This window comes from Zootoca vivipara, chromosome 4 (genome assembly GCF_965207765.1).
Source record: "Zootoca vivipara chromosome 4, rZooViv2.hap1.1, whole genome shotgun sequence".
NCBI classification, from domain to species: Eukaryota; Metazoa; Chordata; class Lepidosauria; order Squamata; family Lacertidae; genus Zootoca; species Zootoca vivipara.
The window spans coordinates 75,648,647-75,674,789 of NC_142587.1; the positions used below are offsets into that span (position 1 = coordinate 75,648,647).

Below are 26,143 nucleotides of genomic sequence, written 5' to 3' on the forward strand. Positions count from 1 at the left end.
CCCCGGGGGGAAACCAAGAAGGGCAGGGAATGGAAGCCTAGCTGAAAGCATGAGAGATTCTTGCATGGAACACTCTGTCTGGAAACAATACTGCTGCAAGCTGTCTAGGAGGCATTTTACACTCTCAAAAGACCTGATGTTTTCCGAGGCACTGATGCGACATAGGACATTGGGACTAGGGAAGGGCAAATGTGTCCATTTCTTTTTCTAATCTTAGAATCATAGAGTTGGAAGAGACCACAAGGGTCATCCAGTCCAACCCCCTGCCAAGCAGGAAACTAAATTCTGTTCACCACATTTCTGCAACCGTTTGTGCATTTGTTTCGTTTTTTTTAAGTTCATGAATATTCACCAGCATTTTACTGTAACCCCTCTTACTATACATATTTTTGTGTTTAATTTAGCCTGATATTCTGTATTTCTGTATGACAGTTTCACAAATTTATGTGTTTCAATGCATACTTTCTCACAATAAATGCAGTTACGCATGCATTTCTGTCACTGATGAACTGTAACGCAAAATTCAGAGAAGTGCAAATTTCAGAGCATGACTGCATTTCAGTTCATGGATTGATTCATTTGCTTTCTTTAGTTTACTTGTGCCCAACCTTTCCTCCAAGGAACTCAAGGTGGCATGTGTGGTTTTCCCTCTCCCCATTTTATCCTTACAACAACCCTGTGAGGTAGATTAGGCTAAGAGAGAACGACTGGCCCAAACCCACCCTGTGAGCTTCCTAGCAATCCCAGCTCCTAGTCCAGCACTCTAACCACGACACCACACTTAGATATATCTTTGCATTAAAACACAAACTGAACTGCATTCCTCCTCGTCCCTAATTGGCACAAGGGACTTTCAGAGGGGCTGGGTCCACAGGAGCTGCAGATACCCGCTCCCACCATAACTAGCCTACCTTGCCAAGGGATTTCCTGGCAGGCCATTTCACTTTGCAGACCAAGCATGGTGTGATTCAGCTGCAGCAGTGCTAGTTACAGCTGGGGCTGGGGCAGCTTAAGCTAATCCTCAGGATTTAGTTTATCTCTGAGTAGAACCATCATATCAAAACAACATCAAGTGGGGATGGAAGGGAAAGCCTCAACTGTGAGCATCGCAGCTCCTCTTGGCGAATTTTGTGGGCCTTGTGCTTTTCCCAAATGCCTGCTTCTTGTTCTCCATCACCTCGCTGGTATGGACAAACCAATCTCTCCTTCCACCCACATCCCCCCTCCCACCCCCCAAACAGAGTAGCAGACAAACTGTTCCTTATCATGACATGCCAAAGTGTTACTGAAGACATTATCTCTGGGCAGCGAATCCTTTGTAAAGTTAATGGCTGGAGTGTGAGATAAAGCACAGAGGGGGCTTTTGCCAGTGGAATAGCCATGTAAGGAAACTACAGCTGTGCCTCCCACTTCTTTCATGTTCTCCTTGGGACCTATATTTATAAAGGGAATTAGACTCCCATCAAAAAGAAAGAGGACAATAGATAGAATGAAAGATTTTGAGCTGTGGGTGTTCGGTAGATTTAACATCTCTTGCAGTCATCATGGGATCTTTTCTGCCTTGTTTGCAGTTGCAAAGTTTGAGAGAGTTTATCCACCCAGGACCAGCTGTTTTATTTGCTATTTATTTTTATTAACAAAATTTATATACCACTTGATTTTTTAAGAAGCACCTCTAAGCAGTTTACAAAAGCTGTAAACGCTGAGGAAGTTTATCTACGGTTACTCAGCTAGGTGACAATGCTCCTTATTTTTTCTTCTGCTATTCTAGTCGCCAGGCTATCACATAAATGAACCAGGATTCCTCAACTGAGCTGTCTTTAGCAGTAGCTCACAAATATGAAACAAATAGTTGAAACAAATATGACATGTGACTCTCATTTATTGTCTTGGGTTGTTATAAGTAGAAAAACCCATCAGATATTTCTATTTTTCATAAAACATTGCAAAACTTAATTGTGGGAACTGGTTGCGTTCTGATATAATTTCAAACCATAGTTTAGTGCTACCCATCTGGTTCTGTTTTCAACCAATCACACTTTTTCTTCCACCCTAACCAGGACAATCCATGGCCGGTTTAAGCTACAGTTGAATTACAGTTGAACTGCTAACCTAGCAGTTTGAAGGCATGCCAGTGCAAGTAGATAAATAGGTACTGCTGCAGCAGGAAGGTAAATGGCATTTCCATGCGTTCTGACTTCCGTCACGGTGTTCTGTTGCACCACAAGTGGTTTAGTCATGCTGGCCACATGACCTGGAAAGCTGTATGTGGACAAACGCCGGCTCCCTTGGCCTGAAAGTGAGATGAGCACCACATCCCATAGCCTCCTTTGACTGGACTTAACCATCCAGGGGTCCTTTACCTTTTTACCTTACAGTTGAATTAAGCAGTAGCTGAATTAAGCAGAATTAACCAGTAGCCCATGCACAGGGTTGGAGGCAATGGTGTCATCCTGCTGGTGCTGTCTTGTTGGGGTGAGGCGCTGGTGAGGTCAGATGAGTTCTGGGCTGGTGGTAGGTGCCAGCACCTTCATGGCAGATGCCATCAACCCAAGTACCTCTGACCTTCCCCCCTTACTGTCCCAACCAATGCAGCGCTGCTTTCACTGAGAAAACACCACTGCTTCCATACAGCCTTGCAAGCCACCACTGGCTGGATCACTCTAGCCGGTTCTTAAACTTATCGCAAATTCTAATAGACATTCTTAGTGCTCCCCGCTTCGTGATGTGAAAGAATAAGAGTGTCTACCATACCTGAGGAGATTAGGTGCCCACACTAAAGCGAGGTTCCTGGTGTGCATGTTGGTCATGCTGCTGAAGGACGCTAAGTGAGTTAGGTGCTTGCTCAGGTATTCCAGGGTCCTGCAATGATGTGACAAAGATAAAAACAAAACACACCCACATTGAGACTTGCACATGCGGTTATGTCTTGGCCAACTGGTTTTGTTCAGAGAAGATAGGTGCCCAAAATTCCCAAGCACCATATTAAATGTCTGAATTGAGTCAAGAGCTGCAACCCATGACACTCATGCTAGCCCAGTAACCTCTCCCCACTTGCATCCTGATTTCCCCTCTATCATCCCTTGCTTCTCCTCCTACCAACCCACCTGTGCCCCCTTATCTCCCCTCTTCACCCAGTTGCCCAAAGACCATGTTGCTCCTTCTCACAATTCTCGACTCTTTCCATCGTATCACGTTTAAAGGTCAGCATTTCGAATCCCCGCGACGGAATGAGCTCCCGTTGCTCGGTCCCAGCTCCTGCCAACCTAGCAGTTCGAAAGCACGTCAAAGTGCAAGTAGATAAATAGGTACTACTCCGGCGGGAAGGTAAACGGCGTTTCCGTGTGGTGCTCTGGTTCACCAGAAGCAGCATAGTCATGCTGGCCACATGACCCAGAAGCTGTCTGAGGACAAACGCCAGCTCCCTTGGCCTATAGAGCGAGATGAGCGCCGCAACCCCAGAGTCATCCACGACTGAACTTAACGGTCAGGGGTCCCTTTACCTTTTAAGGTCATCTACCCTGAATTGCTTGGGAGTCACGTGGGGCCAGCTGCTAGTACTGCTATCTGCCACAGTGTCTACAGATGTGAAACTTGGAAGCAGGTCTACCAGTGGGGCAAAGCTGCAGCAACAGCCTCCCAGCAGCAGCAGACAGTGAAGGGGTGACAAGGTTGGGGCTGGTGAGAGTGCTGGTCTGGCTCCGCTGATGCACCATGTTCACCACTCCCTCTTCTGGTAAGTGGCAGTGGCATTGCTGTTCAGAGGCTATTGCTGTGGCTCCCCCACCAACACAGCTCCTGATTACAAAGCAGAGTTCTACAATACAAATAAAATAAAAGGGTCCCTGTGACAAAATCCGCAATAGCCTCCCAGCAGGTACAAGGAACTGCTAACACCTGAGTAGCTCTGAAACATAAGATCAGCCTTTATTATACAGGTGAAACCTGGAAAATTAGAATATCGGCGAAAAGTGCATGGATTTCAGTAATGCAACTTTTTATTTTTTTATTTTTGCAAATGCTTTCTTTTGGAAATTCCACAGTAATAAAACAAATAGTTACAATAATACAAAAATAAACATTGCTATTACAGTTCATTAACTCCATTCCATTTATAATTGACCCGCCTAATGGCAAATAATTACAATTACAACAAATAAAGGCTTGACATATCTTGCTTTGCATGTCATGCATCTATCTCATATATTGGTTTCACCTTTTAAGTTGCGATACTGAAGTAAATGCACTTTTCGACGATATTCTAATATTCCGAGTTTCCCCTGTAGGTAAGACCACTGCACATAACTCATTCACAATTTGCCGTATGCATTCTGTGGGTTTCTGGGGAGAAGAAGCTTCAAAGAGAGTCATCTTTCCTTGAACAGGTGAATCAAGTCTGCCTAATGCAAATAATGAAAGGTGAAAATAAAGTGATGGACTCGCCATCTGCATCCCTAGGTAATTCAGGTAACTACCATTAATCATTACTAAGATTGTCCCTAAACCTTAGAAGCCAAGGCTTAGAGGCCAGGTTTCTCTTTTACCTGTAATGAGATGGCGGAAGTTCCTGGATGGCATTTTGAATTTGGGCCAGCTGCTCTTCCCCTGGGAAGCACGATACTGCCTCCTGAATAATATTAATAATAATAAAGTCAAAGACCTGTGGGACTGAAAAAGACTTCAAGGGTTAATTAGAGCATTACTTCCCGAAAGCAAAAACCACAAGTCTAAACCAGGAAATTATGATTAATGCCTTCAGAACACAACAGGATATTAAGCCATCTTCAAACCATGGTTTATTATGCTGGCTTCTAACCATCATTTTGCTGAAATGATAAAATGATAGTTCATGGGAAAACCTCCTAACTTATTTGCTCACTTGTAGCAAGGGAGGAGGGTAGGAATTGGGTACATACCCCAAAGGCCTCTTCAGTTGAGACGTGATTGCCTAAACGTGGCCAACATCAACTTCCCCCACCCACTGCACCTTCCATTTGGAGACCCGCTGAGTACCAAATATTGTTGTTGTTGTTGTTGTTTAGTCGTTTAGTCGTGTCCGACTCTTCGTGACCCCATGGACCATAGCACGCCAGGCACTCCTGTCTTGCACTGCCTCCTGCAGTTTGGTCAAACTCATGTTCGTAGCTTCGAGAACACTGTCCAACCATCTTGTCCTCTGTCGTCCCCTTCTCCTAGTGCCCTCAATCTTTCCCAACATCAGGGTCTTTTCCAAGGAACCAAATATAGGAAACTCAATGGATTATGTGTTCACTTAGCTCACTGTTGTATGCTGCAACTGGCAGAGCTCTCTATAGTCTTAGGCAGAAATCTTTCCAATCAACCTTATGAACTAGAGATGCCATGGACTGCAGCTGAAACCATTTGCTCTACTACTGAGCTATGGCTGTTCTCCAGAGAAGTGGCAAGAACCCCCACCTAGGGTACCAATAGGGGATTTTCATCATCATCATCATCATCATCATCATCATCATCATCATCATCATCATCATTTTCTGCCCTTCACCAATAATTACAACAGGTTACCACAATTTAAAATTAATAACAGTTAAAACAGATTACTCACACGAATGGTGTGGTCCCTGAAAACCCACATCTCAGGTGTCAAAAGCCAGGATAAAGAGGGGCTATGCAAATAGCAGCTCCAGAGGAAGGATTTCCCCCCTTCTCGAGGCATGTTCCCCATACTTACCACTCCCTCCCCTGTGAATGCTGTTTGCATTTAAAGGAATGTGCACGATAAAGTCACAGGTGCCATCTCACACCCTGCCTAGTTTGGTCCTGAATTGCTGTTCTCTGAGCATGTCTCCTGCTAGGAAGAAGGCACACTCAAAGCAGTGACTCATGCAGATCCTCAGGTGGCAGTCGCACCTGAGAGCATGCAATTCTGCTGCTGCTTTGCACCAGTTGTGATTAGAGGTCCATCATATTTGACTCATAGCTGCTCCGCTGTGGGTGGATACTTTGGGTTTCCTAATTAATTTCTCATAGTACATTAGCACGTCCCTTGCAACGCAGTCATGGGAAACGCTGTTTGTGCCAAACCTGACCAATGATTCACCCACCTGGTGCTAATAAGATAATGCTGGTTTCTTAACTGAAGCTCACACTGAACCTTTCACTTTAGTGGGGAAAAAAGAGTTGCCCAGAGATAGTCCCTTATTTGCAAAAATTCAACTCTGTAAATCCTCTCTCTTTTATCAGTTCTTTCTCTCTTTGTTTCCTGTCATTTTCAAAACCAGGTATGTTTGCTAAAATGAGAGGCAGAGAGAAGGGGAAACAACACAAGCAGAGAGCAATGCATCACTTTGTGAGCATTGCAGGAAAGAAAACCCTGCAATGATTTTCTGTATTTTCAATGAGCTCTTTTATAAAGTGTGTCGGGATGAAAGGGAGCAGAAATCTATGCTGCATTAAATATTCACTACCATAATTAGGCAGCTGTATACAGGTAGTGTAATTTGTTTGGCACAAGATTGGAGATACTTGGTGTAATGAGCATCTTAGGAACGTGATTGTATAGTTTGACAGAGGTGGTGATTCTGCTTCCCACACACGTCTTGCAGCATCCCATATTATTCAATATTCCCAGAGTTTAACAAAACTCATAGTTTTCTCTCAAGGCAAGCCCTTAATCCCATTTTATAGAGTGATGGCATAGGATAAACCAGTTGGCCAAGCACAGCAGTGCTGGGAGACTGACAGGAAGATGGGGTCAAAAAAAGAATTACAGTGGTACCTTGGTTTGCAACCGCAATCCGTTCCGCAGAGGCGGTCACTCGCCAAAGCAGTCACTCCCCGAAGGCATGCTTCTGCGCATGCGCGAAGCACCGATAGAGCGCTTCTGCGCACGCGAGAGCTGCGCAGATTGTGTCTGCGCATCCGATGCCACAGAACCCGGATGTAAACACTTCTGGGTCCGCGGCAGTCGCTCGCTGAAGTGAGGTAGACGTAACAGAGGTAGACGTAAACCAAGGTTTGACTGTAGTAGCCTCTGCCTGCCATTGGCTTTGGCTCCGCCCACTGTTGGTTTCCTGCCTCTCATCCTAACAAACTCAATGGGGATCAGCCATCGCTGGTAGAGAGGTAATTCTGCAGACGCAGGTGAACCTGACTGCAACACTGTGAGCCTTAGTTTTCAATCTGCGTTTGACACCTCGTATACATTAGTCACTTTTGCAATGAATAAACAATTATGATAGAAAATCAAGCTACTTAAAGCAGCCTTCACCAACCTGATGCCCTCCACCATGCCCATCACACTCCAGCCTGTTTTTCCTGGGGCTGTTGGGAGTTTTTAACCCAACACATCTGGAGAGCACCAGGTTGGCAAAGGCTGCTCTTATTATGCCTGAAGGTAGGCTGTATGCCTGGGATCCTTCCAAAATCTGGATCCAGCAAGTGTTTAAATCTAAGGAAGGATTCAAGTTGTCGTAACAGCCAGACACGTTTCTTGGTAACAGCCCTCTAAGTATAAGCCATTAAGGAAGTGGCTCTGTTCTAACTGGTGGTTAGAAAGACTAAGTTGGGAGTAGGTGTGTGTAACACAGAAGTTGGAGACAGGCTGCGGCTGAAGCCTGTGAGACAGAGCCATGCCTGATTTCTGCTGGAATGCAAAGCTGTGGCTATGGGAGAAGCAAGACCTTCTTGTGATGTTAATGCTGTGAGTCCCTCCACCATAGGCTCAGGCTGCATATATGTGTAAATAAACCATTCTGAGATTCTGGGACGCCTGGAATTTTGCACCTCTCGGAGATTGAGTTGGTGTGCAACAGCTGCCTTAAGAGTTGGTAGCAGTAAGAAAAGGTGAAGTCCAAAGCGGTATGAGTTTACAGTTCCTTGGTCAATTCAGAAGTGACGAGTGAATGGCAGTGGCGGTTGATCCCCATTAGGAGTGGCAAGGTAGAAAGTGACTAACAGAAGGTGGCAGAGCCAAGTATTTCTAGTTTTGTCCCCATCTTCTACAAGGGCACTACTGAGACTCAGGGGAAGGAAGCAGGTAGGCGGTGCCACTCCCTGGACTGGATGTAAGGAAGAAAGAAAGAAAGAAAGAAAGAAAGAAAGAAAGAAAGAAAGAAAGAAAGAAAGAAAGAAAGAAAGAAAGAAAGAAAGAAAGAAAGAAAGAAAGTAGGAGCTTGCTGAAGGGAAACTAATGTTGCTGGGGTAGTGCCCTATCTGCCCTGTGATGAACCAGCCTCCACTGGGAGAGGGGCCCTTGAAAGGGAAAGGTCACACCAAGGGACTGATGTTATGGCGATGGGCTGCATGCACGGTCAGTCATGACAAGAAGGAATGCTGCTCTCAGGGACAGGATAGTAGAGAATGGAAGGAGGCAGAAGGGTTCAAATCATGTATGCCCTTATCTCTGAGACCTCTTGGAAGGTGGTTATCCAAACTGCATTGGGACTCTACTGAGTGAGTTCCTGGCTGAGAAAACATCTGGTCAAACAACCGTACTGGTGTTAACTATTCAGCTAATTGACATCTTGCCACTGTAATGTTGTTGTTTAGTCGTTTAGTTGTGTCCGACTCTTCGTGACCCCATGGATCATAGCACGCAAGGCACTCCAGTCTTCCACTGCCTCCCGCAGTTTGGTCAAACTCATGTTCGTAGCTTCGAGAACACTGTCCAACCATCTCGTACTCTGTCGTCCCCTTCTCCTAGTGCCCTCAATCTTTCCCAACATCAGGGTCTTTTCCAGGGAGTCTTCTCTTCTCATGAGGTGGCCAAAGTATTGGAGCCTCAGCTTCAGGATCTGTCCTTCCAGTGAGCACTCAGGGCTGATTTCCTTAAGAATAGATAGGTTTGACCTTCTTGCAGTCCATGGGACTCTCAAGAGTCTCCTCCAGCACCATAATTCAAAAGCATCAATTCTTCGGCGATCAGCCTTCTTTATGGTCCAGCTCTCACTTCCATACATCACTACTGGGAAAACCATAGCTTTAACTATACGGACCTTTGTCAGCAAGGTGATGTCTCTGCTTCTGTAATACTTATGATAATTATTACATTTGTTGACCCTATTACAGGACCAAGGAACAGCTGCACAGTGCAGATTTTGACAACAGAACTTCTGGCCTATTGCTATGGCTCCTCCAACCTGCTCACAACTTTGGAGCTAATCTGTACTCATTTCCCCCCTCCTGAATCAAGTCATTACATTTTGCATTAAAGTTGTTTGAAGATTTCTGCTTGGACAGTTTCCACCTACACCCACTCTCTGCATTCATGGCATGACAATTTTGAACCTGATTTTCCACTGCTGTGCACCTTGACTCATTAACTTCAGCCTAAGCAGGGAGGAGAAAGTAGCTCTGGCACCAGAAAATATGCTGCTTTCACCCATTTTGCACTGGATTAAGTGACAGTAAAAGCCCCTGCTGATAAAATTATAATAAGAATCCACTGGTATAAGAATTGTGAAAGAAGGTTTTTTGTTTTTTAAAAAAAGAAAAGTTACCCAAGCCCTGCTTGGAAAATTGTTACGAACAGAAATAGTGTATTATGAATTCCCAGAACTGAAGATGAATCTGGTTGCAAAAAATGTGTGGAGCCCAATTTTTATTTCATTTTTAAATCTTTGATATTGCATCGATCTTGTGACCATTATTGTATGGCCTTTATAAATAACTGAATTTGTTTTTAAAATCTTCCTAAAAACAAATTGCAGGCAGTCTTTTATTATGATTTCAGTGCGCTACTATATTCTAGCAGCCGCCACCTTCTTCACATCCAAGACCCATCGTTAGTCCAAAAACAGCTGGAGACCCAAGTATGGGAAACCTGATCTAGTCCAACCCCCTGCAATGCGGGAATCTTTTGCCCAACGTGGGGCTTGAACCCACGACTTTGAGATTAAGAGTCTTATACTCTGCCAACTGAGCTACTCTTCCTATAGAAGAATCCTGTCCAAAGAATCCTGGGAACTATAGTGTGTTAAAGGTGCCAGGAACTGAGGAATAAACTACAGTTCCCTGGATTCTTTGGAGGAAGTCATGTGCTTTAAATATGCTTTATGTATATGACACGTGTGTAAAGTGATTTAACCATCAATTCCTCTTCCCAAGGAACTCTGGGAATTGTAATTCTGTGAGTGTGGTTGGGGGTCTCCTGACAACTGCCAGCACCTTTAACAAGACCACTTTAACAACCCCTCCACATGCGCAGGGGAGGGGGTAGGGACAGTCCCGTGCGATTGGGGGGTTCCCGGCTGCGTCACTGCCCAGGCGACCAATTGAGTCGCTCAGGAGATGTGGCCTGCTCAGTTTAAGCAGGACGCAGGCGGGACCTCTCCCCTTTTCACGCTTCCAGGACTCCCTGAAGACGGGCAGGAGTCAGATATAGTCGGTTAGGTCCAATGCCTAAGCCAATACCGCTCACAATCTGTAACCAATAAAGTTGTGGCCTTTTTTAGCCCATTAACCTAAAATACTGGTGTCAAGTGTCTTTATTCAACTTCGGGGTGGGACGGGGGGGCGGGACCTTCCCATGCAAACTACAGCGCCCAGAATTCTTTGGGGGAGGCCATGAATGTTTAAAGTGATATCATAGTGTTTTAACTGCATTGCATGAATGTGGCCCTGGACTTCTAAAATGGTAGTACAGGCTATAGGAAAGCCCACAAGTGATAAAAGTGTGGTGTGGGCCAAAGAGTGGAAGAGGCCTCTCAGGAATGGAGACATAGCAGAAAACATCTCACCGTGAATTTCTTGTAGAGCTCATACGTGAGGAGGGGATTCGGTAGCTCCCTGAAGTATAACTTGCAGAGTGAGCCCACACAGTGAATGTCCTGGAGGTAAACTTCCCTGGTCAGGTCTGGGCATTGATCTGATCCAAACTCTTGCCTGAAACAACAGAGATGGAGGAGGTGCAGAGGGTTTAACGAGCTAGAGATGGAATCAATTTGCATCTTGATTTCTGCCCAGACAAAGGCTAAAAAAGGTGTACTGATTGGGCAGCAAAGATCTGATAATGTATTACCTCAGTGACGGGGAACCTGCTCAGCACCGAGGATCACCATGGAAACCTATCATAACCTTGAGGGCTGTATGGATTCTGCATATGCTAGTTAGACATCATTTCCATGTTTTAACTGCCATTTGCATGAAGATTATCTACGATAAGCCACCGCCGAGCTGGTGGCCATCATTCTGCAATGGTTTTAGGGCTGCTTCACAGAAGGCCCAATTACACACGCTGTACAAAAGCGCCTTTGCAGGAACAACCCGTTCAATTTGTGTTCTTTCTCCCCACGCCATTTTTATTTTAAGAGGAATGGAGAGAGACCTAACTGAGTATATTCATAAGCAAGTCATAAGCACCGTCTAGCATCATCCATTCACCCCTTTCCTGCAGCAGGAAACTGACAAGAGTGAGGGTTTGACCTGTAACACACATATATAGGCCTTAGTTATACAGTGGTACCTCGACTTACGAAGACGATTCGTTCCGCAACCGTCTTCATAAGTCAAAGTCTTCGGTTGTCGAGGGGCCCGTTCTGCGCATGTGCAAAGCGCAATCTTGCGCTTGCGCGCGTCGCTTCTGCGCAGGCGCAGAACGTGCGTGCGGGGGGCGCGGGGCGAAAAGACTTCCGGGGTTGTCGACTTCAGAAGTCAAAACCTTTGGAAGTTGAGTCGTTTGGATGTCGAGGTACCACTTTACTATAAGGGGGAAAGGAGTGGGGCAGGGCTTACTCCCATAACCTAATGCAGGCATCCCCAAACTGCGGCCCTCCAGATGTTTTGGCCTACAACTCCCATGATCCCTAGCTAACAGGACCAGTGGTCAGGGATGAAGGGAACTGTAGTCCAAAACATCTGGAGGGCCGAAGTTTGGGGATGCCTGACCTAATGCCTATAGAACACAGAAGCCATGAGGATAAACCTCAGGTAGATCTTAAAAAATAATGAAATGAGCGTTGAAGAAAGGAATGAGTTTTCTCAAAGCCCGTGCTCTATGATCCAGAGTCCATCTGCACAGGAGGGCTTCTCTAAAAGCTGGACACATTGGTAATCTGCATTGCAAATGCCCTGTAAAGTTCAAATGACTTAGCCCTTGTTATGAACTCCTTTATCATGAGCTTTAAGGCTGCTCTGGAGTTGGCTTGCCATCACTGAGTTGCTATCTGTCCACCGAAAGCGAGCCACCCTCGATCCAGGCATGTTCGTATGCTGTTCTAACGCAGTGGATGATTAACACCGGGCCTTTCTTGCATTTGGTTCTCTTATTCACCTCACCTCAGTTTCTGGATGTTGGACGTCACTCCAGAAAGCCGGTAGATTCCGTCCACAATTCCGTGCGTCTCTATGAACTCTGCGCAGCTCCTCAGTACCGGGGGAACTAGAAGGAAAGAAAGAAAGAAAGAAAGAAAGAAAGAAAGAAAGAAAGAAAGAAAGAAAGAAAGGATTAAGCACAAACCTGGGGGTCCTCGTCTTGAATTGCCTTATATGCCATAATATGATCATTTACAGTGGGCAAAAGCTGATGAATAAAGAACATAAAGCTTTATTATTTGTCACATTCGTATGCCACCCAAGAACAGAGCAATCTCTGAGTGGCTTCCAATAAAAGGGGGGGGATTATTTATTTGCAGTATTTATAGCCCACTCTTCATCAAATGTTTTCTTATTGAAGTAATAAAAATAAACCCAGGAAAAAAACCAATATACAAAATAACAAAATCATATAGGCAGGTCCAATAGACAACTAAACAATCATATCATGGGGTAAACAAGCAAAACTATCCTGCAACAAAAATATTGTTTCCTATTTAACCAAATACTGAGGTAAAAATGAAGAAAACGTTCAATTTGAAAAAGATTAACCAACTGAAGGTTCCAACAATATACTTCATTTACAGAAGCCAACTCATTCCCCTGTCAAGAGAATGAGGAATACACTATTCCATACACACATACACATGCATTGAACAACCGTAAAATCTAAGGAGATCTCCACACTTGCACCTGTCCAGCATACATAAATATGAATTAATACCAAAATAAAAACGTGGAAACTTTGCAAAGAGGCTTATGTCTCCAGACACTCATTATGAATTCCCTGTATAATTAACCTGCAGTACAGTGGTACACATGTCCAATCAGAAGTAATTTTGTTTGTGTTTAATAGGGCTTACCACTAGGTGAAGCCACACAGAATGGCAGCCTAGGCTTTGGTTTACGGTTGGCATTTGGGCTTAGCTGCCAAGTATCCCGTTTTTCGCGGGAAACTTCCGGATTTTAATCCGTTTCCCGCTGTTCTCCCGAATGGAGAAAAATCCCGGAAATCCCCCGGATTTCCTACCTGCCACGGAGCCTCCATTTTGGGTGCTGCTCTTCCCATGTGTGGGCACCGGAAATAGGGCAGAGCGGCACCGGAAGTCGCTTCTACGCATGCCTGGCGGCCATCTTGGTGGTGGCTGCATGGCGGCGGCCACCACCAAGATGGCCACTGGGAATGCGTAGAAGCAACTTCCAGTGCCACTCTGCCCTATTTTCGGAGCCCACACATGGTCCGCTGCTGATCCCACATTTTTCAGCGGGAGACTTGGCAGGTATGCATTTGGGAAAAGCATAGCTCTTCAGCCTTTAGCAGCTGTGTGATAGGCAGAAATTCAACAGGCTAAGCCTTTTCTAAAAAGGAAATACAATTATGGGGAAAGCTTCACCCGTTCATATTTCGGCATTCTATTACATGCATGGCTGCTGGTTTATATTTCGACCCTCCACTCCCAAGAGGACACAAACTTGCTTATGTCACAAAGCCTATGCAAATTGTATGTGAGGGGGTAAGAGGGCCCGATCTACAAACAGTGCTGGCACCCTTGCTTTGGCACACAGCAACAAATATGGGATCTAGCATGATGTGAAGTATGGATGGTGCAATATGGATGCTCACATTGTTTCTTCTCACGTGTGGCTTATGCTGTCTGCATAAAATCTGTGTTTTCGCACATCTGTGCCACGGGCAGGACAGAAATGAGTTCAGGTTGTTCATTTGAGTCAAAGGTCTTGGGATATGCTAAATGAACATATCCCGAATGGGGGGGGGGGAACCTCTAGGTAAAATCACCCTTAGATTATATCCTGCTGCTAAACAATAATCTTGCAACTGTAGACCTTAGCTTCTTATTTCAGGCTTCAATGAAACAAATGGGGTAGGACAGCTCCATTGAAGATAAAACAGTTACAGGTTAAGAGCTCAGAAATCCTGAAAAGTACATCTTATAAACTGACAGGATCTACATGCGACAGTTTTCCACTGTCCATAAACCTGTCATCCGAATAATGTGGCTATCAAGAAAGAAAAATAACAGTCACAAATCTGAAATCGTTGCAAATCATTTCTTTCCTTTCAAGACTACTTGGTGAGAGTGTAGATTTGCAGCAGGAAATGGGATTACACTGAATACTGAAACCTCTTCACTTTATCTTATGCAGAACACATATTCTCTTAAGAAGCAACTTAGGTCAACAAGCACTGTGAACGAACCTCGCACAAACCAGTTTAAGGAAGCAATTTTCATCCACCCCACCAGAACCAGAGTAAGAGCCAGGTGGAATATACAAATTGCTTCCTTGAGTTTCCTTTCAGATGCTTGCATTTCCCCCTTTTCCTGTTCCATAAAAACCAGCCAGATTTCCTAACCTGATCTCTGTTAGAGGGACTCACTTAGATATGCCACAAACCCTGGAGCCCTGAACTATCCTGCTGTCTCAGGTACAGTGGAGGAAAGTATTCAGTCATCAACCTTGAAGTAAGATTCAGCTGCCAGTCCCGTTGCCTTCTGTAAATGGAATGAGGAAAGAACATCACCTTGGCTTTTGCAGCAAAATTGCAGGGACTAATCTTGGCATCAAGGGACACAGGAGGTGCCTGGCACAAACTATAGATAACCCTGAGGCTACACTAGGCCTCATTACACAGGCAAGGGTACCGTGGCCACATTCACACCATATATTTAAAATGCTATGATACCTGTCAGGGACTGGGCAGAAGAGGAATGGTGGAGACCGCCTCCCCATCCTGACCCTTCCATGGAGGAGGAAGAGGAAGACTTTACAACAGGGGTTTTGAGGGAGGTCACAGCTCAGAGGCAGATGAGGGGGGAAGTTCACAAATCATGAGAGAGCCGAGCAACACCTGGCTGACACGTCGTCATTAGAAAATATTCCAGACCCGCCAGCTCCCAGAACCCGGCGAGCCTTAAAAGTAGGAGAGCAAAGAGCTCAAAGACAGAGGGCACTTAGAAGCACCCATAAGAGAGATGATGAGATTGACGAATAAGGAAGCGGAAGAGATGGGGGGGGTTGGAGATTCACTTAGGACAACACCATTATCCAAGAGACCAGGTTCTATAGCCTCTCTCTGTAAAGATTGAAATAAAAAAGGACTATAAGAAACTTTTCCTTGTCTTTATACTTTCCTAGGCAACCAGCCGGGAGCTGCTAACAGCATCCTGACAATACCACAAGTTATGGCTTGCCCCCAAAGAATGATCAGAGCTGTCGTTTGTTGAGGGTGCTGAGAGTTGTTTAGAAGATCCCTGTTCTCAAAGAGCTACAATTTCTAGAGCTTTAACAATCAATTCCTTTTCCCAGGGAATCCCGAGAATTGTAGCTACACCTCCCAGAATGCTTTGGGGGGGAGCCATGACCGTTCAAAGTGGCATCATAGCACTTTAAATACCTGATGTGAAAGTGACCCGTCTCTGAAGCATTCTGGAACCACAAGTTTGGGGTGGATTAGAATGGCATCACACACAAAAAAATGTATTCTCCTTTCCCCAATTTCCACATCATGGTTGCTGCTCCCCTTCAACCCGACTAGAGAGATCTTTGTTATTCGGGTTCTTGTGCCAATTTACTTTGCTTTCATCATTCTAGTTTGCCACAGCCTTGACCTGCAATGCCAAATGTGGCATTCCAACTCTACACTTCCCACACCACTGCAGCCAACTCCCTCCCCTAACTCCACACACATCATTTCCTGCTCTCCCAGTCCTTGAACTCTACAGAAAACAGGCTATTTTGTCAGACTGTGGTTTTGTGATGTCAAACAACAACAACAACAACCAGGGACTCGTTTTTGCTTCTGACCAAAAATTACAGCCCTGACCTCAAGTCCCTGGAGATGAAAGGGCTATGCATCAATTTCCTGCAGAGCCCAGCTCCTCAGTGCATTGATTGTACGAACGAAGAATACAAAAAAATGTTCTCTTTCAGGGGAGCCGAAATCCAGAAGTATCTTTGCTCTCTGACACATTAGGTAGTGCTAGCAGGAGGTGGGGTTAAGATGGTTCAGTAATCACTACATGGTAGGTCCTGAGATAATTTATTTCTGATTAGTCTGCAGAGGTTCTGTGCGGAAAGAAAACGAAACTCAGATCCATTTGCAGCAAGATCCGCACATGATACGTGTGGAAATGTAAATGGAAAATTCTTGAACTCTGAATAAGAACTTTTCAGTTGTTTCTTTGGGGGGGAGAGAAGGAGGAGGAAAGCATATGTAGGCAGCGGGGAGGGCAGGGGGTGGAGCTGGATGTCCCAATCTTCTCATGTCTATAATTGAAACCATATTCAAGGCTTGGAAGTTGGAAGAGGCAGCTGGTGTCACACAGTTTCTGCTAGTTGTGCCAGGCAGCCAAAATGTCCTCATTTTACAACTACAATAGAAACCAGATGTAGAAGAAAGAGAGAGTGTGGACCCCCGGCATCCGCTGGGAGGGGAAAAAATGAGTTGCAATGAAAACATTTCTTTCTTTTATTAAAAATAAAATCAAATCAAAAAGTTGACCAAGTGTGATAGAAACACTCCCCCAATCTAGGGTATTGTGTGATATCATTAACATGTCCTGATAAACCCAAACATTTCCCACTCTTGTCAATCTTCTTCCCATCTCCTTTGTGTATGGGTGCATTTTATATTTCACAGTCCCCTGCTTAACAATGTTAGATAGCATTTTTCACTTGTTTCCCTCCTATATCCAAAAAATAAAAGCACTTTCTGTAAGCTGCTCAAATCTGTTTTGAATTGCCAGTTTCTAGAAGCTTGGAGTGCATGGACGTAAGGAGGCTGCAATTTCTGTTCTGAACTGCATTTGTCACCATCGGTGCTGCTTCCGTTCAGCTGCAGTTTGGTTCTTGCCAAATACTACATTATTCCTCTGGCTGTCTGCTATTTAATGCAAGTCATAGAACAGTAGAATTGTAATATTGGAGGTGATCCCAAAGGTCATTTAGTCCAACCCCTGCAATATAGGCATAAGAATAATAATAACAATAATTTCATTATTTATACTCCACCCATCTGGCTGGGTTGCAAGGCTCATATTCCTCTCAGTGTAAAGGAAATGTCAAAACAATGTTTAAAAAAGCAATTTATATCATTTGTGGACTTAGAAACAACAACAACAATGATGAAGCTGTGAATGAATACTGATCGTATTTGCTTGACCAATTTCTATCCTGACTGTACACACACACACACACACACACACACACACACACACACTGCAGCAATTTCCCCTTACTTCCTTTTCAGTTTTCATCAGACTTCTCTGACGTGCCTATTCGAGTTTGCGTTTGATTAGGCCCTGGCTGGGCAGCTGAGCAAAATATTAAGCATATAAACTATGAGCAAAATATTAAGCATCTGAATGATCTCATTAGGAGCCAGGTTTCTTACATTTAATGTTAAGCAATTTCAGGAAAGCATGGAAAATTATACCAGCTAAGCCAGAGCTCGGCAGCATACAGTCGTTCTTGTCTCCTTGGTATTTTGTTGCATATATGTATAAATCAGCTTTTAGTTTCAGAAGAAGTTTCCAGTCTTCATGTCTCACATCTGCAGTATTGCACCTGCTTTGACATTTCAAATTATATTATAATGTGCTCTGAGTCAATGTGGCTTTTGTGCAAAAAAACCAAAAAACCTTTTATTGGTTATGAAGTATACCTCCACTTACTACTACCATTGGTGTGCCATCTTTCAGTAACAAGCCCTGCTCAAGAAATCAGGCCTACGTCCTTGTAGCTCGCTCAACCAAAATCCCAAATCTAAACACACACGCCCAAACTTACAGTAGGACATAAATCAAACCTTTATTGCCCATTGATGATAACCTTGGGACGAGAACCTTGTAGTAGAAACTAGGAAGCAGGCGTCCAAACAAAATGTTATCTCCACATTTTCTTATGCAGTTTACTGCATCCATTTTACTGCACATGTAGCAACTTCCTTGTTATACACGCTACCTTGTAGCTTCTTTCTTTTAGAACAAAACAGGAATTTGTTGCAAGCAATAAATATTGCATCAGCTAGAGCTGGAAACTTCACATATTTATTTCCTAATTTGAAGATCCTTGGACAGTTTAACCGAGAATTGTCATTAAAATTTACCTTTGGTACTAAGACAGCACACCCCACAGTGTGTAATGCATTTTAAAAGTGCAAATTCTATAATGAGGCAAATCAGGTATTTTGCATGAAGCAGGGAACTGGAGACCTATAGACCACTATGCCTTTCTGCACTAGAACAAATTATGTGGAAAGGCCTTCAGAGTTGCCCCATAAAAGGTGGTGCATTTCAGCTATTTGGTATGCCTGTTTATGGTGAATGTTTACCTACTGTAGATTTGCACACACTTCGGAGGAAGATACATAGCAAAGGTCCTTATGGGGCAGATGAGAGACTACTAAGGACTGGATATGTCCCATTTTCCTTTTAGACAGACCTACTGAGATCAGAGGATGAGACATGTCAACAGAACAGTGCGAGCGGATGTCTGCTCCACAGTGCCGTATGTAGACAAAGGCCTTCGTTCTCCACAGCTGTCAAACCAACACCTTTCACCAGCAATGCATTTAATTTCTAAAAGAAAGGGACCATGGACCAGCCCTCCTCTGCTAATGTTTACTTTGGCTAGGGCGGCTGGGCTGCTGGAAGTCCCAGGCACCTGTGTTTGAACAGGGAGATAGCTAACCAACATCAAACAGATTTAAAAATGAATCTCCCTTTTAAAACTTCCACACTCACTTCCACTCTGGTTGCCCCACGCCCGGCTTGGAAGAGGAACAGACATGTCGACACTGCTGTGATCCTGGACTATCTATGTAGCAGGTACTATTGCAATTTCCCACTTCATTTTGTTGGACAAGTTGCTACAACACCGTCTTTCGGTAAAGGAAATTGAGCCGTTTATCTCAATACTTAGATGGCAAGTGTTAGAATTCCTACTGCTCCACCAGCAAAGTTCTTCTGAAGCACAAGTCTAATAATGACAAACAGACATGTTCAAGTACTTTTACTAGCTCTCAGGGCTTGCCCTAGCAATAGGGGAGAAATTCAACGCCGTTCAAATCCAAAGGCAAATCTACCTAATCTGCACTTTCCCAAACAATCTGAGGACCCAGAGGTAGCCATTTTTCGACATTTGCACATCTCCCAATTTTGCCATGCTGTTCTCCATGCAAGCAACGGGTACAAAAATGCATATACAAGGGTGAAGTGTGTAAGAAAGGGCATACATTTGTGAAAAGGGGAAATGGCTTTGCACAAATGTGGGGCTGGACAAAATTGCATACAATCATGTATATATGAGGAGAATTTCATATCAAAATGCTGGTGAATTTTCATGAAGCCTTTTTTTAAAAAAAGCAACGTTATGTGCAAATGTGGAGAACTGAAGACTGGAAAAATGAGAGACCATGTTTGACAGATTCACCCATCTCTTACTTGACCGGAAGATTCAGGGGTTTAACTTCCTTCTCAGAGCCTCCAGCAGAAAGGTCACGGGGGCAGCCATGTCCTCCCCGTCAACTCCCTCTGGGAACGATGGCATGTCATCAAGTCCTCTTGTTCCCAGAGGCACTTGCTATAATGTCGTTTTGAATGTGTGTGCTGGTGGCGGCAGCGCTAGCTAGGCACTTGTAGGCCACTGCATTTGCTTTTGAAGGGAACCAGGAAGACAGAGTTGGAGAAGGATCCCTCGGGTCACCTTGCAACCCATTAATGAATTGCGCACATTTCTCCTGCTATTCTGTATGCAAACAAGGTAAATCTGCTTTTAGCCCTGTCCCATCCTGAAGCAGGATGTGCTGGATTTTGCTCCTGGTGACATCCCACTGGGTTTTTATGGGCGTTTAGTGACAAATCGCTTGTTGTTGTTATTCCGGCTGTATTTTTATTTGCCCTGGCGTTTCTAGTGTTTTATGTAGACGCTCTACATTTTAACTTGACACTTGCTCCGAAATTGTTCACAACGAAGAGTGTGGTTGATGCGCTTTTCGTAAACGAATAATATATAATTGAGCAGAAAATTCTACCACGAACCCCAGGCACGATTCCAAGGGGTTTCAGCTCCATCAAGCTCAGTGGGGCTTACTTTACATGCTGATGACTGCGCTACACATTAGCCTGGATGCTACATTTCGGGTCATCACATCACACTCACACTGGGGTGCATCTGGGGCACATTTCAGATATATCAGAATCAGAATCGGCAGGCTATGAAGCAGGCAGGCCTTAAGGAACTGTGCTGGGGAGAGCTCTATGGACGCTCTCCCCAAAATGTCTGCTTCTGTCCTAATTGATTCCTTTGCCTAAGTTCAGCCTCTACTTACAGCACCTGTTTGTGTCAAGAACTCTTAACAGACCGCTTCCTCTTTTTACCATTGCATGTACATGGCTTCCTTTCAGTTAAGTCGCCATAGTGACCCATCGTTGCTGTACCTCCCTCCCACCAGATCTCCCACACGCATTATCCCATTGATCTACATCATTCTAGAACTTAGGAAGGCTTGCTCTGATAAAATTTCAGAATGATACTTGACGAGTTCATTTTAAACTTCCAAGGCTCTCACAGAAAGAAGCAGCAAAAAATGGAAATGCACACACAAAGCAGCAAAAGTGAACACGGAAAATTATAGTTCCAGAAATTTAAGAAAAGCAGTATTTTCCCATTCAATTACATGCATAGCTAGACCTTTAAATATACCATTCTGAAACATATCTATACTCAAACTTTCCCTGGAGAATTTGAATATCTAATACTTAGAAGTATGAAGCCCAGCTTTTCTCCCACTGAAATCCCTGCTTTCCACTGGACCCTGCTATGTTCTGTGATTTGCTCCTTGTTTTGTTTTCCATTTCGCAGACCGCAGGCACAAAATCTATCATAAGGGAAAACAAGGCCTTTTCTCTCTCCGCTATCTCTGCTCCATGTCAGACCAGGTAGCGCTTATCATTTCCTCTCTACCACACACAGCAGCGTATATTCATTTCCTGCTAGCTAGCTCTAAATTACTGGCAGACATTGTTTCAGAGAGCTCTCTCTCTTTAAAGCAGCAGTAGCTGGGCTGCCCAGGGCTTCCTGTTGATGTCAGGTCCCACTTCCTTTTAAAGCAATGGAACTTCCTGTTAGCATATGTAACCTTTTCCATGAGAGCCATTTGCCTGCAGAGGAGATAAATAAATAATAAAAGAAAATAGTGGAAATAGTAAGTAGGTTTGACTTGCCTTACATTTTTCACAGGAAATCGATGTCTCCCCCCTGTTAAGGGAAAACGATAATATATCCAGAACAGAACAGCTATATCTCTGTGATACCCGTGCTTAAGAGTGATTTCCTGTGATGCAGAGTCTACAACAAAGACTGGTTATAGTTATTGATTTGTCACTATTACAGAATGCAGGAATAACAGAGCTGCTAGTCAAAGGGTTAGTGTTATTTGTATGTAATTTTTTTTCCTAGCATGACTAATTCTCTAGTGGTTCCCAATTAGCTAAGAAGTATGAACCCTTGTTTTTCAAAAGCCAAGCCATAGGCCCCCTGCTTTTGAATATTTTGATATGTCTGTGGTAGTTTTTGTTATGTGAATGGTGCAACAGACACCTAGGAGAGTTACCAATTGGGAACCACTGTTCTAGAGTATTGGCGGGGAATCTGTGCCCCCCCAGTTGCTGTTGGGTTATAGCCCCCATCACTCCTGAGCATTGGTCATACTGACTAAGGGCTGATGGGAGTTGGAGTCCAAGGATATCTGGAAAGCCACAGGTTATCTGACCATTCTAGAGGCTGCCAGTTAATTCTGTGGCTTTAAAAGTACATGCACAGTTCTTCAGGGAGCAATTGCCATGCTATTAGTGTCCATGTTGTCACGTTGAAAAGTGTGCAGAATAACGTTCACCTACACATTTTTGCATCTGCAATAGCAATTTTTCAGAAGTCTCAAAGCATGCAAAATGTGATTCTATGGCTTTACACTTTTGGAACAATTCAGGATTCTCCATTTTTTTTGCTCAGAAGTGGGAAAAGTGGGATGAGTGTATATACACACCATTTTCAAAGTGCCTTCAACCCTTTAAAAAAACTAAGGTCTGCCGCCACCCCAACACGCAACTGTGAATTTAGTTGGTAAAACACCAGAGGAATCCAAAGCCATTACAAAAGCACATATCCAGCATCTAGGTTCCATCAGAATAAAGAGATGGCTTTAAGCTGTTAAAACAATTGACGTGACCTGTTCAAGCAAGCAGGCCCACCAGAAATTCCAAATGACTAATAGTCTATCCCAGTCTGGGGAAAGCGAGAGTATGCAATTACTGGTGATAGGGTGTGACGGATTGGCCTGGTGGGCAAAAGAACTCCAAGGTGCAGAGAGTTAAACCCCAACCTCCTGGATAAATGACGCATTCCATTCCTGAGGGGCGGGACTGCCAGGAGTTTAAAAGGAATGGGAGGGAGTTAATTCGGTTGAGGGAGAGTTGTGGGAGCGAGGGAGAGGTGGTTAGGCAGTTGGCAGTTGGGAGTTAGGGAGTTGGTAGAGACTGGGATGCAGGAGCTGTATGAAGAAAACTGTGTTAAATAAAAAGAAGATTTGTGCTTTTAAGAACCAAAGAAACTCATGTTTAGAAGTTAAATAATAAAGTCAAATGTGCTTAAACGTTCACTGACTCGGCAGTGTCTCAGTACCTTCAGAGGTGTGACAAAGAGGGGAGAACAAAGCTTTCCTGGGGAAGAGGAAACTGTTTGCTGTTTCTCCTGTCATACAAAGGGCTGGTTAGCGAAGCCGAAGGAGCCACATAGTTGCCTAAGGGAGAGGCACACTGTAGCTGTAGGGAACCCAGGGAGGAAGACCCCACTGGTGGCCATAGGTTTCGAACGCAGAGCCTGAGGTACTCTGGAGACAAGTCCAGTTTGGACTCTGGAGGTTTTTTTTTTCTCCCGTTTGTGGAGAAGCACAGGGAGAGCCTCTGAGGTTTAAGCAGTGAGGTGGGGGATCCATCACATTATTGGTGGCAGCGTCGTGATCTGAATCCACAACCAAAGTTGAAGTTTGTGGGAGTTTTAAAACGATATTTTCCAGAGAAGGAAAATGGCACATTTAAGAAAAGCAAGAGAGGCTAAAGGGGATGAGAGGACAGAAGGGGCTGAGGGGAGCCCAAATTCTGAATTAGAGCTTATGAGATTGAGAATTGAGATGTCTAGAATTGAAAGTGAAAAGGAGAAGGCTAGGATTGAAGTTGAAAGGGAAAAGTTAGCGGCTGAGGAGAGAATGCAGTCTGAGAAATTAAAAACACAATTGGAGCAGGAGAGATTGCAAGCAGAAAAGGAGATGCAGCTGGGGAGAATGCGTTTGGAAGAGATTCAATTGAGAGGAGAGGTATCTCCAAATAGAGAAAATGTGGAGGTTACCTCAGCAAACCTCAAGAGATTCCCAAAATATGTAAATGGGGATGATGCCGAAAGCTTTCTATTCAGTTTCGAACGCATTTGTCAGGAATTAAAAATAGCTGAGGCGGACTGGATGATGTATCTGAGGCCTCAAATATGTGGCATCTTGAGTGAAATATACTCAGACTTAAGGGATACTGAACTATCCAGTTATGAGATATTTAAGCAGCGGGTGAGAGTACGCTGTGGGCTAACTGCTGATCAAAGCCGAAAAGCCTTTAGAGAACTAAAAAGAGGTCCCAAAGAGACATTTTCTCAGCTGGCAAGCAAGCTAGATCGTTTGCTGGACAGGTGGATTCAGGGGAGCGGGGTGACCAGCTTCCAAGAATTAAAACAGCTAATTTGTGTGGAGCAGTTTTATAAACATGTCCCTATGAATCTACGCTGGTTTATTAAAGACAAAAGGCTGATGGATGTGTCCAAAATGGCTTTAATATTAGATGAGATTGAAGGAGATTGTCCTGAAATGCTGATTCCAAGGCAGTGGCCAAAGAACAGGCAGATGAAGCCTTATGAAAAAGGGGAGAAAGCTGACCGGGCTCCTGACAAAGTAGACACTCCAGTAGTCAGAAAAATATCTTGCTATTTTTGTGGATTAGAAGGTCACATAAGATCAAGATGCCCGCAATTAGCAAAAAAACAAAATGCCAACACGGCTACCAAGTCAGTAAAGTTGCTAACCCAAGCTGAGGAAAAAAAATCACCTCAGGAAAGTAACCCCGAATCAACTGTCAGTGCCTCAGAGACTGTGGCTAACATAAGGCAGGTCTGGAGAGCTGATCAGGGGATTAATAAAGACTTTATGGAGCCAGTGATTTTAAATAATCAAGAATATTTGGGTTTACGTGACACAGGTGCAGAAGTGAGTCTGGTTAGATCACACTGTGTGACACAGGATCAGTACCTTAAAGACCAAACTTTTAGTCTAAAGGGAATATGGGGACCTGAGTTCGAGGTTCCGGTAGCAGAAGTGGATATAGTTTATAATGGCGTGAGGAGAAAATGGAAAGTGGGCGTCTGGGATAACATTGATACACCATTTCTGATAGGCAATGATGTGATCAAGCCTGAATTTAAGGTTCAAGTTATCACTAGAGCCCAAACCTCCGCAAAAGGGAATCCACTAACTGCCATACCAGAAGCCCAAGCCGATCCTGAGGAGAACGGAATGTTGGGGAAAATGTCAGTTGTAACCACCATAACTGCCAACAGGGCCCAGTTCCTAGCAGAACAGGGGGAGGATGAAACTCTGAAGGGACTGTGTGAAGAAGATAAAGGGCAGTACGGCACAGTGGTGACAGTAGAAAGGCCCAGGGTTTCTTGTATAAAGGAGGAACCACTAATTAGTAAATCTGAGACAGGCAAAACTGCAGCGGAGTGGGAAAGCAAAGAGCAATCAGTGTTGCCAGAGAAGACCAGTCTGCAAGAGCCGCAATTGGCACATGATGCCCCCACAACAGCGCATTTTGAAATAAGCCAAAAGGAGAGAGTCCAAAACCAAATTTACTGGACTGCTATAAACAAAGACACCAGAGGTTCTAAAAGTGAGAACAGTTTTATTTTAGACCTCGGGGATAGAGCCCTAAGATTACCAGAGGAGATTCCTCTGAGGGAAAATGTAAATAAGACTGTGTTAAAAGTCAATGGAAATGATTTAACAAGACAGAGCTTACCTAAGGAGCTCATAGCCGACTTGGGTATGAAGGAGGTGTTGCCACTTGGCGGAGTTAGCTGTGTAGAGACTGCAAATAACTTTCTGCAAACCAAAGAGCTTAGTGAAAAGAATGAGGGAACACCGACCTCGTCTGTAACACCTTATCCTATCCACCAACAGTACAGGGTGTCTGAACGTTGGCAACCATTTGTGTTAAGTTTTGACTTGATTAGTCGGGAAGGCAAATACAGCCCTTCTGAGCTGGTTGATGGGCAGCAAACCAGTGCTCTTTTACAACTATTACTGCCTGAAAGGAAGGAGGAAGAGAGCGTGGCACATCCAGTGATTATATCTACCATACTGGAACTGCTTCGCTATGTGCCAGAGACTAAAAGGCAAGCTGTTAGCGGAGTGCAAAGGGCACAGCAATGTTCGACATCAGGGGTTGTATACCTGATGATGAACGGGAATCCCGTGTGTGGCAAAGGAGCAGCTCGAATATGTAAACATGCTCCTCATTCGTCATCTTGTGATCCTGCTAAGGCTGAGTATGTTCCAGCGAGGAGTCGGAAACAGCGCGAGGCCCACAGGAAAATGATTGCCCGTAAGCGAAAGCGGCTTGAGATTTGCTTGCGCCGGACTATTGCACCGAGAGGCATGTTCCAGTACCATCTGAAACTGTCTGCAGAGTCGTCAGTGCGAGGCAGAAGGTCTACTCAGCGCATGGCCGGTGCA

The 26,143-nt window shown here is 44.4% G+C and overlaps 1 protein-coding gene across 1 annotated transcript in view; it reads right to left on the bottom strand.

The window, feature by feature from the left end:
• Nucleotides 1-26,143, bottom strand: part of ARHGAP31 (Rho GTPase activating protein 31) — a 91,011-nt gene that overhangs the window by 18,334 nt on the left and 46,534 nt on the right. Inside the window, exons 2-5 of the mRNA XM_035114770.3 lie at nt 12,256-12,358; nt 10,719-10,863; nt 4,545-4,627; nt 2,755-2,862 (exon numbers count right to left, since the gene is read on the bottom strand). Coding sequence (XP_034970661.3) covers nt 2,755-2,862; nt 4,545-4,627; nt 10,719-10,863; nt 12,256-12,358 — 439 coding nt within the window. The remainder of the gene's footprint in view (nt 1-2,754; nt 2,863-4,544; nt 4,628-10,718; nt 10,864-12,255; nt 12,359-26,143) is intronic.